The sequence below is a fragment of the Cinclus cinclus genome, chromosome 6 (genome assembly GCF_963662255.1).
Source record: "Cinclus cinclus chromosome 6, bCinCin1.1, whole genome shotgun sequence".
NCBI lineage: Eukaryota > Metazoa > Chordata > Aves > Passeriformes > Cinclidae > Cinclus > Cinclus cinclus.
Window position 1 is genome coordinate 7430306 of NC_085051.1, and position 14387 is coordinate 7444692.

The window sequence follows — 14387 nt, forward strand, 5'->3', positions numbered from 1 at the left end:
AGCCCTCCCTGACCTGCCCCGGCCGCTGTGGAGCCGCTTGGACGGGCAGGTCGGCGGCTCCGAGTTTTGTTCAGTTGTACCTGAAATGGCTCCTTACCTTTTACTCAGGCAGCCACATCGAAAAACTTTTTACTTTTCGCACAAGGGTCGCGGGCAAGGACACTTTTCTGCTGGCGAATTTTTCGGGGGTTGTTCCTCAGCAGTTGGAAGCCGTCCCTTGGTGAAGGCTATGGAGCACAAGTCTGATGAGGAGAGGCTGGGGGAGCTCATTCTGGAGAAAAGGAGGCTCAGCGTGCACCTACTGACTCTCTACAATTCCCTGAAAGGAGTAGTGCTGCCTCCTTGCTGGCATGGTTGCCACAGGAGTTCAAGGCCATTTGGGACCGTTTCCACCCCACGCCGAGCCTCAGTGTCCTCTCACAACCACCACCAGGGTGAGGGAGGAGCCGCCATTTTGGGGCAAGCACTTCGAGGCAAGTGTTCACCCCCCGAAGAAATGGGGACAACCTTGTAAAACACCCACAGGCGCCAAACACCCACAAGCTTCCCAGGTGAGGTGGGACTCCGGCAGCCCGCAGAGTGACGCCATCTCTGGCCTGAGGAGAAACCATGGGATGATCAGAGACCTCCAGCTCTCAGTGGAGCTGAGCTCCCTTCAGCTGAAGCTGCTGACAAGGACCAGACTGGACAGCCCGCAGTGGGTTGGTGGGTGTTTTATTGTTTGGGTCCTGTGTGGGACGTGGTCGCTGGGTGCTGCAGAGGCTCCGGCAAGGCATCAGAAACGCCCGCCCCGCACCCAAGGGTGCCTGAAGATCTGCTCCAGGTGCGGCCTGTCCGCGGGGTGCTTGGACAAACACCAGCGGATCAGATGTTGGCACTCTGGGGAGAGAAGCCAGAAAGCGCCTGAGATGGGGAGGATCCAGGGGGCCAAGGAGGCCCGGAGGGATCAGTGTCCAGCATTATGTCCTAGGACACCCAGTACTGTGTTCCCCCCCAAGTCCAATTTTTGGGAAGGTGCCCCAGGAACTTCCTGGGCATTGATGGATTTTTCTTCGAGTAACTCATTGTGGCACTTGTTTCTATTTTTATCCTCTTTCTGAGCTCCTGTAAACCTGGCATGGAGGTGGAAGGGGTGGGGCGGTGGGGAGAACACACAGCTGGGGAGCTCTTGAGGGTTTCTGTATCTGGCATCCTGCTTTTCTCCTCTCCGTTTGGTGGAGGTGTCAACCGGGATGGAGCATCTTTCCCAGGAGGTCACGGTGCCCTGGATCCCTGCCCTGAATCGGGGGGAAATTGGGCATCTTTGCCGTGTCCCACGCAGCCGGGGTGTCCTGAAGAGCTCCTTCAAAGCCGTGCTGTCGGCCGCCAGGGGGTTAATTAGTGAGGGGTTAATGAGGGAGGAACCCAGGACGTTAATTGGGGAGGGGAGGGCGGCAAGCCGGTCCCAGCTGTGGGCGTGCCCAGGGCCGTGGGCGTGGCTATGTTCTCAGCGGGGGCGGGGCCAGTGCTGAGGGGGAAAAGGGCGGGAAAGGGCTCGGCTCGGCTGGGCTGAGGGGATGTTGGTGGGGAAAAGAGAAATAAAAGAGCTCTTGCGGGCCTGAAACCACTAACGATGGCCAGGGAGAGCTCAACGCGCTCCTCCTGCGTGTCCGCATCCCTTACACCGTGGAACCCCTGGCTAAAAGCCAGGAAAAACTGTGCTGTGGATCCAAGGAGTCAGAGCCAGGATCTGTGTGGAGAGCGTCCCTCATGGCAGGCACAGAAATCGAACTGAGCGAGGCTGGGGCAGGAGGGTCAGACTGAGCAGAGAAGGGGGACCCTTGGTCCATGCCAAGGCCCAGGGCAGCCCTATCCTGGGAAGTGTGCAGGGAGCAGATCCTTGAGCTGCTGCACATTTGCACTGCCCTCACTCAGCTGGGAACCTCCTCATTGCCCAGGGAGAGCTGGTGGCAGTGGGGAATGGGAGAGGGAAGGAAGCGGAACACAAGGATCTGTCCTACACCTACGTGGACTCTGATGCCATGTTCAGAGGCTGCACCAAATGGCTGCCCTGTTGGGAACAAGAAGGAGGAAGAAGGACGGGGAGATGAGCCAGAGGACCTAAGCCCAGGACTGAGCAGTAATGCCCAAGAAGTGCTCAGCACCCTCTGCCTCTTCCAGTCAATCCCACCAGGGATCAGCCGCTCCTGACCAGCTTCCTTAGTTGTTAGACTCAGCAGGACATCCTGTGGTCTGGAATATCCCTGTGTGCAGTCCAGGTTGGCTGTCCTGGACATGCTCCTTCCAGGCTCTTTGTCACCTCCTTGATGGCAGAGCATGGGACATGGAATAGCTTCTAGGACCCTACAGAGTCCTTGAGGAGGCCAAGCCCTGCTTAGCAGCAACCAAACTCTCCATCTGTGATCCACAGCATTACCATTCTGCATCCAGACCCAGCACTGCCAGTTTCTGTGAAGAAAGGAATTTCAGTCAAACATAGAATAGTGGGAACACTCAGAGAGTTCTCTGGGAAAATCCCAACTTATTTAACACAAATACTCCTAAGAATATCTGACCTCCCTCCTTAAATAAACAGCTGGTAGTCAGAGGCCATCTGAGCAAAGCTTCCTGGAGATGGAAGAACCTCCTTGGTTTCACGTGGATCATCTCTGTTGCCAAGCATGGGGTGTTCCCCACTGGAACAGTCACAGTGTTGTGGGAGCCGTGGGCTGACAACTGGTGGCTCCAAGGCACTTGCTCCTGGGACACTTCCCTCTAGGAACATCTTCTTGAAGAGGGCTGGGCTCCCTTTTTTACTTCCAGGCATTTCCTAGCAATCTGCATTCTCGGGAATGAACAGGTTCACTGACACCCCCAGCTCTGAGGGAGCAGGCACACGTGTCCAAAGGGTTTCCTCCCTTTCCAGTGTGGCGGCTCTCACTGAGGCTCTGGGTAGAATGTCCAGGAATATCCAAAGTTTGGAATCCACCCTCATTCTTCTTCTTCACTGCTGATGCCTGAGAGTGCCCTGGAGAAAGGAAGATCTGCCTTTGATCCTGGAGGTTCTGTGTCCAGCATCACACCAAGGGTCTATTCCTGTGGCACTGCCACATCATTCTTGGAGCCATGGACTGGGAACTGGCTCCCAGAAATGGCTGCTGTGTGTCTGGCTGCAGCAAACACTTTCTGCAATGGCCTTGGCCTCCATTTTTTCTTTCTGGATTTTCCTGCCAGCTGCATCCTCAGGGCTGAACAGGTTTTGCTGATACCCATGGCTCTGAGGGAAAAGGCACTCCTGTCCAAAGGGCTTCTTCCATCTGCACTCTGGCAGCTCTCACAGAGACTCTTGCCACAAGTAACCAAACTGTGGAGATCTTCCTGCTCATGCACTGCTGATGCCAGACAATTCCCTGGAGATGGGGAGGTCTGCGTTTGCTGCTGCAGGGTCTTGTCCAGCACCCCACCATCTTGTGTGGCACTACCACATCATCTTGGGAGTCATGGACTGGGAACTGGCAGCTCCAGGAAAATCGCTGTTGTCCTCTGGCTTCTGGGAGTTACTTACTATTGGCTATATATATATATATATCCTGCTTAAACAAGAAAGTTTTGTAACTTGACTCTTCTCTGCCAGCTTTGAATACATCAGCTCTTCTTTAATTCTTTTACAGTGGACAAAAAGTTTAAGCTCTTTCTCAGAGTCTTTGTTGTGACTGCCTCATAACTAGCAACTCTTAATTGTTCATAACCTAGACTATACACCATCTTTGTCTAGACTAGAATTTTAAAATATGCATTATAGTTCTTAATTTCCTCTAGCTACAAGATGTAATCACACGTTTGCTATTGTTTATTTTTGAAAAAAAAATAGGCACTTTTTTCTGTTTTGCGTTTTTACTTCTGAACTCATCTGTTTCCTGTTTTCACTTTCTCTGCTCAGAAGACTTTTCCTACAATTTATTCTGGTAATGATTCTCCAGTCATCTCATACTACTTTACAAAGATGTAGCTGTTGCAGCATATACTTATTAGATAATTTTTGGGTTTTTGATTTATACTATGGATGTTAAAACATGTATTTTACATTACCTTGGACTGCAAAAACTTTTTACATTGTTTAGGGAAAATGTATTATAAAATGTTTGTATAGAATCATCCAAAAAAACCAGTTTCATTACCTATCCAGTAAACATAAAGTAGATCTGTATGCATCATCTAAAAATAAAGCAAGCTTTTGATTTGACACACACATTTAGACTTTTTTTATCCTGTATGAAAGTGGGAAAAAATGCTATTACAGTTTTATCTTCAACTGCACATCACTTTAACCTTGAGTGAAGACTCTGCATTATCAAAGAGAACAAATTTAGGCAGTGTAGCTCTAGGTTACCACATGATCAGAACCTTAGACTGGTAATTAATTAAGAGCAGAAAAGAGTTTGGCTGCCACTGCAAGGCAACAGCACATTCTCCTGCTGTCATTCCTACTGTCAGAGTAAAACTGGAACTGAGCAATCCCTTTCCATCACAATCACCCTTATGCTGCAGAGGTGGAGCCCTGATCTCAGAAATGCCAGAGGTGGCAGAGGTTTTCCTTATGTGAAGGAAGCCTTCCTTTCCAGAGGTATTGCAAGTTCCCCTCTCCCCACTCTATTCCATCTATAAATTGAACACTAACAATCCATAAAGGTTACACACTGTGACACAGGGATGTATTTTGTTCCTTAGGTAGATCTAAAGCAATGTGGAAGTTGCTCAGCCTCTTGTGCCCTCTTCAAAGGAGCATTCGTAACTTTTCTTCCTAAAACAATCCAACCAAACTACTTGGTTACTGCTCCAAGTAGTTAGTGGAAGATTTTGCTGTGTTTTCCCATTATGTTTTATTTAACCTAAGTTAAATAAGTACCACTTTGCAAATATTGACACTTCTGTATCTGAAATTCCCAGCATACTACAGAGATTGGATAGGTGATCTTCAAGCTTGATAGGTGATATTGACCACAGAATATCAATAAATAGGAAATATTAGGACGAAAGTTAATCCAATACATAAAAATCCCAATCTTTGTTTTTGTTTTGTTTTCTGGAAGAAACAAATTTAACAGCACTGCCATGCATACAACAGTGACCCAGGCATGATTCTAGTTTTCAAGGGTGACATTAGTGGGACACTGCTTAGAGCAGGATGAAGTTTACAGAATAAAATGTTTTTTTAATTGGTCTTGAAAGGGCAATTTCTTCCACAAAACATCCAGGATTTCTCAGGGAACAGAAGGGACCACACTGTGCTGTACAAGACTACCATGATTTAAGAGTCCAGATTATCTTGCAGTATATAAATAACCTTTGCATTAACAGCAAAGAGGCAGCGCAATTTCCAAGGCTACATAAGAAAAGGATAGGTGTAGATCCAGCTCTGAAACAAAGCCCAGCTACAAGATATATTTGTTTTCTAGGCTTGCAGAGAGCCTTTTTCTCCTGCCCAGACCATCCTCTCCTGGATGACTGCTACACAACCAAAACACATACTCATCAACACAACTCATCCAAACCTGCCATGAAGATCAGTGCATTCAGCTGCTTCTACAAAACATCAATTTACACTTTCCTATTTACTCTAAAAATTAACAGTATATTTATATGCAATAATTAAAAAAACCGACTTTTAGCTTGAACATAACTACCAAGCTTGTTACAAGCTGCACAGTTCATACTATGATCCCTCATTCTTTTTATTTGGTTCACCTTGGAAAAGAGAATTCCAACAAGCTCTTGAAAATAAACATTTTGAAGAGCTCCTTTTATGTCCTTTAGTCACTCTGAAAGACAACCATGTAACAAAAAACAGCTGAAGGAAAATTAGCAGTATTCTATTTCTCCTGAATCTAAGCTTAGAACATAAAACTTTTACAAACATGATTTTATACAAATTATACTGAAGTAAGCTTTCCACCCACACTAAAGAAGTGGATATGGCCTTCCCCTGGCTGCAGTGTGCCAAAGGCTGTAACTGCTCTGCTAGGGGTTTAACCATGGCCAGGGCTCTGAGGTGCTCCAGCACTACCACAGGCACTGATGTTTCCTGGGGCAACCTGCTGAGCATGGCCTTATCCACAGCCACACGTGTTTCAGGTTTATCCTTGGGCCACAGTCCCTTCTTGGGCACGGACATGACCACAGTGGCCACAGATGCTCTGAGAAGTTCCTGCTCTGCCATGGGCTTATTCCCAGACACGGATGCCTGGGGTGTCCTGTTCCCATCTGGGGTCATCCACAGGTCACAGTTCCCTCCACTTGAGCTCATACTGGAGTTCCAGCAGCACAGAAACAGCAGCGATGCCCTGACCACCTGCCAGCAAAAGTGTGTAGCCATGGCTGCCATCCAAATGTCCCCAGACACAGCACAGGAAGAGGCAAAGCACCACAGCCAGCAGCAAAAGCAAAATGAAACCCTTAATGAGCCCCATGGCAAGCACAGGAGCTTGACAACCCAACAGCACCAACAGCTATAAATCCAACTCAGCACTTTCCAGCCAAAGCTGCTGTTAACTCGAACCCTTTGAGCTCCAAAGGACTATCATGGTTTAAGCCCAGGTGGCAACTCAGCCCCACACAGCTGCTTGCTCACTCCCCCACAGCGGGATGGGGACAGAATCAGGAAAGGGAGAAAACTCATGGGTTGAGATGAACACGGTTTAATAGGTAAAGGAAAAACTGCACACAAACAAAGCAAAATAAAGGATCTACTCGTCACTTGCCATCTGCAGGCAGATGTTCAGCCATCTGCAGGAAAGCAGGGCACCATCACATGTAATGGTGACTTGGAATGACAAATACTATCTCTCCTGACATCCCCCACTTCCTTCTTCCTCCAGCTTTATGTGCTGAGCATGATGCCACATGGCCTGGAATATTCCTTGGGTCAGCTGGGGTCAGCTGTCCTGCCCCTGTCGCCCCCCAGCTCCTTGTGCTCACCCAGCCCACTCCCTGGTGGGTGGGGTGAGGATGCAGAAAAGGCCTTGATGCTGTGCAAACACTGCTCAGCAGGAGTGAAAACATCTGTGTTATCAGCACTGTCTCGGCTCTAATCCAAAACTATGCCTGTAGCAGCTACTATGAAAAAAAAATTACTCCAGCCCAACCAGCACAGCTCAGTAGCTTCACAAAGTCTGGTTTCAGTAGCAAAATAAAACTCAGTTAGTCATGTTCCCTATTGTCAGGTGCTGAAAATTGCACTAATTTGTAACAGTTTTCACTTTTATTTTAGATTATAACAGTTATTTCAGACCAGCTTCTGTAGTTCAGTATTTCCACCATTCATCTCTTGACAAGCAACCAACAATCAAATCTCCTTTGCAGTTTTTCCCAATTGTAGATTCTGATGGTCACAAGCAATTGCATCAGAAAACTTCTTTCCTAAAGAGATGACAGAACTCTTTATCTTCTCTCCTGAAGCACTGCTTCCAGAACCCTGCTACTATCTAAGGCCAGCTCCCAGCTTTGGGATCTCTCAGGAGTCTCAATACATGCATCTTTTCTTAAGCTCCAAGTTAATTTGGAAATGGGGAGATTCAGAGGGGTATTCCAATTAAAAGAGTCTTTTAAAAAAATGAGGCAGTTCAGTGCCTTCAGTTACTCTTAACACAGCGTGCTTGCATGTTTCTTCTTTTTTCTTCCCCCTGCATCCTGCGTTAGCCTTAAAATATCCCGGGCAGGAGGCGGTAGGGCACTGCAGCAGTGTAGCGCTTCCAGTCCTTCCCATACTTGCTGCTACAACGGTGCTCGTCCCTCAGGCAGCGGTGGGTGAGCAGAATGGTCATGTAAACGATGTAGAAGTAAGGCAGGAGGTGCTCAAAGCCACAAGCCAGGCAATAGGCCAGTGAGCCCATCAGGTCTCCTGTGTAGTTGAAATGACGTGCCCAGCCCCAAAACCCAGAGGTCATCAGCTTGCTGTAGTACTTGGTGCCATCCACGGACGTGTAGGAGCACTCGATGTACTCCGGCTTCTTCCCCCAGATCCTGCAGTTGCCACTGGTACGACGGAAGAGGTCCTTCTGGTGGTTGGTCATTCTGAAGATGTAATAACCCAGCAAGCCCAACATCAAGATCGCTACGGCGTGAGCTGTGCACAGCTGGACAGGATGGTAAACCAAATACAGACCCTGGGGAGCACAAAAACAATCGGCCATTTACTTCCAACAGAGGCTCAACACGCCAGACAAATCCCTTGACTACAATGACCCACAACAGACCAGAAGACGGAGTAGAAAAACGTATTGCAATAGTAAAACTGTGCAAGATTTTCAGAAAACTCTGCATTATAGATTTTCCTTCTCTCTTTCTCTCTCCAAAACTACACTTCTTTGTGAAACAAGAAGAGACAAGTTGCAAGGATGCAAACCAGACAGAAGGAAAAACCCAAGAACAAAACCCAGTGAACCACCACTAACCAAAATACCCTCAACCAGCAGGAGGTAAAAAGAAAAGAAACTGAAAGGATTTAGAAAAGTATGCAGACACAATCGACAGTGGCAGAAAGAGGAACAAAAGAAGGGCAGGAGAGGAAAAGATGTCAAATCCATGCACGATAGGAAGCTTTCCTACAACAGAATTGTTACAAAGAACATTGCAATAATTTCTCAAAAGTCCAACAACACAGAAATTGTTAAGGTGCAAATTAAACTGCTAGAAAGTTTCTGGAAAGTTTCATCCCTGTTAGCCCAAATATACAGTGTACACTTTTTTACCTGCAAAGTATAGAGGTAAGGCAACCAAACACAGTCTCCCCAGCCCAAATACCATCCAAAATGATCATGGCAGATATCAATGGTTTTCAAGTACCAGGCTTCATTCCAAAAGAAGTCCAGAACATAAATACCCTGCAAGAGAATAATTTTACATTAATAACAGAGCGCTGTCACTGGTTACCCTGCTTAACAGCATCAGTTTAATGTCTGTGCTGCCTTGTGATGTGATCTCAAATTCATTGGTGTTTTCATGTTAGCACTTCAAAATCAGACATTTCTGAACACAAGAACTCTCACATAAATACAACCTATCTGGATACACAATATCTATCTCTCTAGACAGATAAAGCACTAGTAGGATGACTAAGGCAAGTGTACAACTCAAGGACAAACATTTGGGAAGTGAACTCACAGCTGACTACCCTGATCTCTCTTCAACTTAGAGTCACAGGGTTACAAAGAGGAGAGACAGAGCTTCCATTTACACAGATCAGGGAATAAATCCAAAGAAGTCCCACCACTGAATGAGCTTGTTTCAGGCCAGGAAAAAATCCCTCAGATTAATTACCATGGAAGGAGATTTTTTTTCCTACTTTCATACTAGCTTATTTCCAAACTTGTTTCCTCAATTCCTCCTTGGAATTTACCTGGAGGACATTGACAAGGATCATGGAGTTTGTCACTTGACCATACAGCTCCTGTTGTTTGGCAGCAAAGGAAAGGTTGATTAGAGTCCAGGCCACAATCCCAGGGCGCCCATTGAAGAACAGTTTGAAATCAAACCACTTCCCTATTCGAGGGTTAAATTCAATCCCCATCATGTAGTCATAAAAGAAGTTTCCAGTGAATTTGCTGCAGAACATTAAAAAAATAGAAATGGACAGAGTTATATACAAATACAGATAATTGCTACTCTGACTACACAATTCAGATTAATTTGATGTAGTGATAATAAAAATCATAATGTAACAATGTGCAAGGTAACACAAACTGGTATGACCAAAGTATTACATTAACAGACATAAACTGTAGAATTTCAGAGGTGCCCAGGTTTACTCTTGGTACTCCTCCTGAACAGTCTAAGCATAACCATTTTTAGAATGGGTGTATCTGTGACACTGAGGCTGCCAGTCCCATGGTGTACAGCATGAAACACACAGGATAGTGCTGGTGAAGCAAAGAACCACTGCCATACATTGGCCTAGCTCTCTGTGCCAGTGAAATATACTCTGTCATTCAATTTATAAATCCAATTTTTATTTAACAATTTATATCTCTGATACCTAGTACTCTCTCATTACTAAAATTCACATACCAGTCTTTGGCATTGGTAGGGAAAAAGTAGCCTTTAATCATTGCAAATGTGGACACTGCATATCCCAAGATATTGGCACACCACAGGAGAGGAATCCAGTTGTCAAAAATGATGGTAGGTGAGAAGAAGTGGAAGCAAGATGCATTTGCAAACCAAAGCACATGGGTAATGATCCAGGCCTGAAGTCCATTAATTTCATATTTATTCACAACACCTAAAATATGAAGAAAAAAAATGGAGTGTTAGTGACCCTGAATTAATACAGCTTTTAATTAGTATGGGGATGCACAGAATACATAGAAGCTCAATTAAGCCCTCACGAAATGACCTCTCTCTCCTCATCCTCCAATTAAATACCTTGAGGCACTTTTATGAAAGTTCCATTAGACTCTGCTGCACCCATTAGGCTTTGTTAGGCTAAGTTTTTCTCCTCACAAAACTGAATTTCCCCAAAACTGATAGAGTAACAAGCCACCAGTAACAGTTCACATCACACATTTTGTCCAAGTTTCCCTTGGGTTAATGGAGCTTGAGCAGGTAAAAGTATCTTGTCAAATACCAGCAGTGTAAGTGCCAAGTATTTTAAGTGCCAAAATTATCAACCAATATTTTTCCATGGCTGGTGTGGTGCCTACCAGATCAACAGTTTTACTAATTATAAGAGATAGAAATGCTATAACTTATTCTAGAAAATGACCTTGACTGCTTTCTAGTTTTGCTTGAACTGAACTTGTGAGGAAGGTGAGACCATTTATGTCCACATTTCCTCTGGTTACACATGGGTTATTAAAGACTCTAAGAAGCAGAAATACTATAATTTCAGAAGATTGCATGGTGTGCATGTATTCCAAGGAAGACCTTACCAGCAGGGGTGACAGCACCTTCTTGTATACCTCCCACATATCCAGGGAGAAATTTATGGCAGAAATCAGGAATGAACAAGTACAAAACCACCTAAAAGAGAGAGAATATATTCACAGTAAATACAGACAAGACCAAATCCCTCAAAACACTATCCCTTACATATATATACCAAATAAAACATTTCTCTTAAGTTTCTAGTAAGTATTGGGTAAGACAATATGGCAATATTTAGCTGTTGTGATTTTAGACTAGTAATACATCTAAGCTATTCTACAGCTTTAAATATGTGTTTCATGTAAGGCTGTCACCCTTTTTTGGTGGGGAGGCATGACAGTTGGTAACTACATTCAGGTCCTCATCCTTTTATTTTCATCTAGTTCTTGTGTATTAATTTAAAACAAATGGGTACTGTTGTTACAGAGCTACTTTTTCTTAAAAACCTCATTAAGGAATATGTCACACAAAGAATATTTGTGTATATTCCCTACATGCTTATTTTCCAAGTTCATTTGCATTCCAAAACACCTTGGAAATTGAAAAACACCAAAGAGTAAATGCCAGTGCAACATTCTACCATCCTTTGTGCAAAAGGATTCATCCAATGCTGTGGGGGAAACCAGACACTGCATCTAGATCATAACTCAATAACGTACCTGGAAAGTGACCCAAAGGGCATAGATGACAGCAGCTCTATAGGTCAGTGGGGGAGTGCTGTTCCAGATGTCAGACAGATGCTTATTCCCCATCAGCAAGTCCAGGAGTGGATCAGTCAGAGAGCACTGGTACTGGGCACAGGACATGATGAAGTAATACACAATCAGTGGTGCAAACATGAGCAGGAAAAGGATGCTTGCCAAGGAAAACCAGTCCACCTCCCTGTAATCCAAAACAGAGCATTTTGTTTCCCCAGGTTTCAGATAGATAAGTTACATCAGACAATTTTTTCAGTGCACCTTCTAGACTTAACTGGATGAAAACTGAAAATGTGTTCAGGGCATGGACATGTCTGGGGGTCAAACAGCCATAAAAAAATCTCAGCACAGAACATACTTTGCCACAAGCTTCTCTAAAACTACACTAGTTGATCAGAGCAAGAGATTAGATAAAATCTCCCCTACAAAATACAGATTATTATTACAGATTTCATGTTTTTTTGACAGCAATCATGGCTCTAACTGGTGGAATTTTCAGTTGGAAATGATAATGGAATCCCAAGAACATTATCCAAAACTTAGAAACTTGGAAAAGACAGGTCTTGGACAGCCATACATTGCACTTGCTGTGCCACTGTTGCTCAGTTGCAGTACAATGCCCTGCTAATACCTGCCCATCTCTCTGAGAACTGGGACATGAGTCATAAATCTTGCTACAACAGGACTTGCCAGCTGGGAATGCCAAAGATACCAGGATGCCTGTTTTCCAAATCTTGGGAAATACTTCTTTCCTTGAAGCAACCAGAAATTTTACAAATTTTTATGATTTGCTTTTCTTCTTTTGCAAGGAATGTGATTTAACCCAAACCATCTGGCAAACTCTCTACCTTAAAAAACTTGAAGAACTCTTCTTCAGCACCTGTTGCTACAGCAAATTAGCCATAAAATTTCCAGAACAGGGCAACACAAAAATCTGTTATTAACAGAGGGAAGTTTAAAAGGAATACAGCATCTCTTAAGAGTAAGAATGAAGCAATTTGAAATACAAGGACTACTTAGGGTCATCAGCTTCTCTCACCATGCTCTTCCCCACTGGCCTTGAGGTGCTTTAGTATCATTTTGCATGTTTTGGCGTTTTCTTCCTTCAGCAGGTTTTTTCTCTTTTGGGAGATGGGTTGCCATGATGTCCTGTAGGAAAAAAAAATACAAATCCTATTACTCCAGCTGGTTCTCACTAGGTCTTATGCCTCTACAATAGAATGACAAAAGTTACTAAAACCTGTTATATAGACTTCAGACCACATGAAATTTGGGGGTGGAGGAGAGGAAGCAAAACATTTTCACCAATTAATTCCCTATTAACTTACATTCAGCAAAACATAATCAAAACACTGATATCAAAGTAATCCACTGAACTTCTAGCTAACTGTAAATTTATTGTAAGATGCATAGATAATAAATAGCTTATTACTTTCACGAAGATGTAAAAGGAAAAAAAACTGTTTCACCACATTCTCATAAACCTCTGCAACTTCATTGCCTTTGTTAATTTGAGAAATTGTTACTACTGTAATATTATCAGTACCGAACCCTGTCAGCTGGATACTTTTGCCCAGAGTTCACGCTCCATATATATCAAGACCACAGAAAACAAGACATAATCCTATCTAAATCAAAAACCGGTGGGAATGGAGAATGACTTACTCAGCAACACCTAATTGTCTCCGTGGAACATGCACTGTAGTTTTCTTTCAGTGCCATCAGGCAGTTCTGGTGTTAAAGATCATCCTCCTATAACCCGAACCACGGCCTGACGTCCCGGCCCGATGTGCCTCATCGGGGCGAGCTCGGTCCATTACCTGGACACTGAGTCTCCATAGCCAGGCCATCCACCGCCTCCTGACAACCTGGTCCAACGCCTCACCACACCAACAGCGAAAAAAAAAAAAAAAATCTCCCATCTAATCCCAATCTCTACCTCGGTTTAAGGCCATTTCCTATAGTCCTCCCGCCCGTAGGCTTCTTTTCAGAAGCGATCTGAGGGGAAGGCGGCTCGTCGCCCCCTTTTGTCCCCACGGTTGGCTCCTTCTCAGGCCCGATCCCACACAGGATAAGGAAGGAACTCACCCACGCGAGGGCCGGGGTCCCTGGCTGGCCGGGGATCACTGATCACTCTCCTTTCACACCACAGCGCGCTCCCTCCCTGCCGCTCTGGCCGCCGCCCTTCAGCCGGCACCGGCCCCCCCCCGGCCCCGCCCCCGCCCCACCGCCTCAGCCAATCCCCGCCTCGCCCCGCCCGTTCCGCCGCTCCCTATTGGTGGCGCGTGCTCGTCCCATGGGCCGAGGAGCGCGCGGGGCTCAGGCTCCGTCCCCCCGCCCCGCCGGGAGCGCGCGGGCAGGAGGCGCTCCGGCCGCCGGGATCGCTGGGGAGAGCCGGGCGTTCTGCAGGACTGGGAACCGGTGTCCGAGGAAATAGGTTACACCCGCACCTGGGTCACAGCCTGCGGCCAGAGAGCCCCTAAGGCAGACCGCGCCGCCTGGAGTCGTTATTAAACGCTCCACATTCCACTGACCGCTCTGTGCAATTTCTGATGGCCCCGCAGAAAAAGACCTGGGGGTGCTGGCCGAGAGCTGCCGAACACGAGCCCGGGTGTGCCCGGGTGCCAAGAAGGACAGCGGCATCCTGGCCTGTGTCAGCAATAGCGTGGCCAGCGGGAGCAGGGCAGTGACCGTCCCCCTGTGCTGGGCAGCGCTGAGGCCCCACCTCGAATCGCGGGATCAGTTTTGGGCACCTTAATCCAACATACTTTTTTGCTGGAGTGTGTCCAG

At 46.0% G+C, this 14387-nt stretch overlaps 1 protein-coding gene across 2 annotated transcripts; it reads right to left on the reverse strand.

Annotated features, from left to right (window-relative positions):
• Positions 1–7284: 7284 nt before the first annotated feature.
• DHCR7 (7-dehydrocholesterol reductase) lies at positions 7285–12740 on the reverse strand. Of its 2 annotated transcripts, XM_062494735.1 has the most exons (7): positions 12637–12740; positions 11559–11781; positions 10905–10995; positions 10042–10255; positions 9374–9578; positions 8727–8858; positions 7285–8141 (listed from the first exon to the last, which is right to left on the reverse strand). In XM_062494735.1, the coding sequence occupies exons 1-7, from the start codon at positions 12738–12740 to the stop codon at positions 7677–7679; spliced, it is 1434 nt and encodes a 477-aa protein (XP_062350719.1). In that variant the 3' UTR covers positions 7285–7676. The 2 variants fall into 2 exon arrangements, with proteins under 2 accessions (XP_062350719.1, XP_062350720.1); XM_062494736.1 differs by lacking the exon at positions 12637–12740 and having other exon boundaries at positions 9374–9644.
• Between the last annotated feature and the right edge of the window lie 1647 nt (positions 12741–14387).

Coding starts and splice junctions, on each gene's coding strand:
- DHCR7 (XM_062494735.1), bottom strand. CDS start 12,740: ATGGCAACCCATCTCCCAAAAGAGAAAAAACCTGCTGAAGGAAGAAAA. Junction 10,256..10,904: donor AGGTGCTGTCACCCCTGCTG/GTAAGGTCTTCC, acceptor TTCATATTTTAG/GTGTTGTGAATAAATATGAA. Junction 9,579..10,041: donor CCTACCAATGCCAAAGACTG/GTATGTGAATTT, acceptor AATGTTCTGCAG/CAAATTCACTGGAAACTTCT.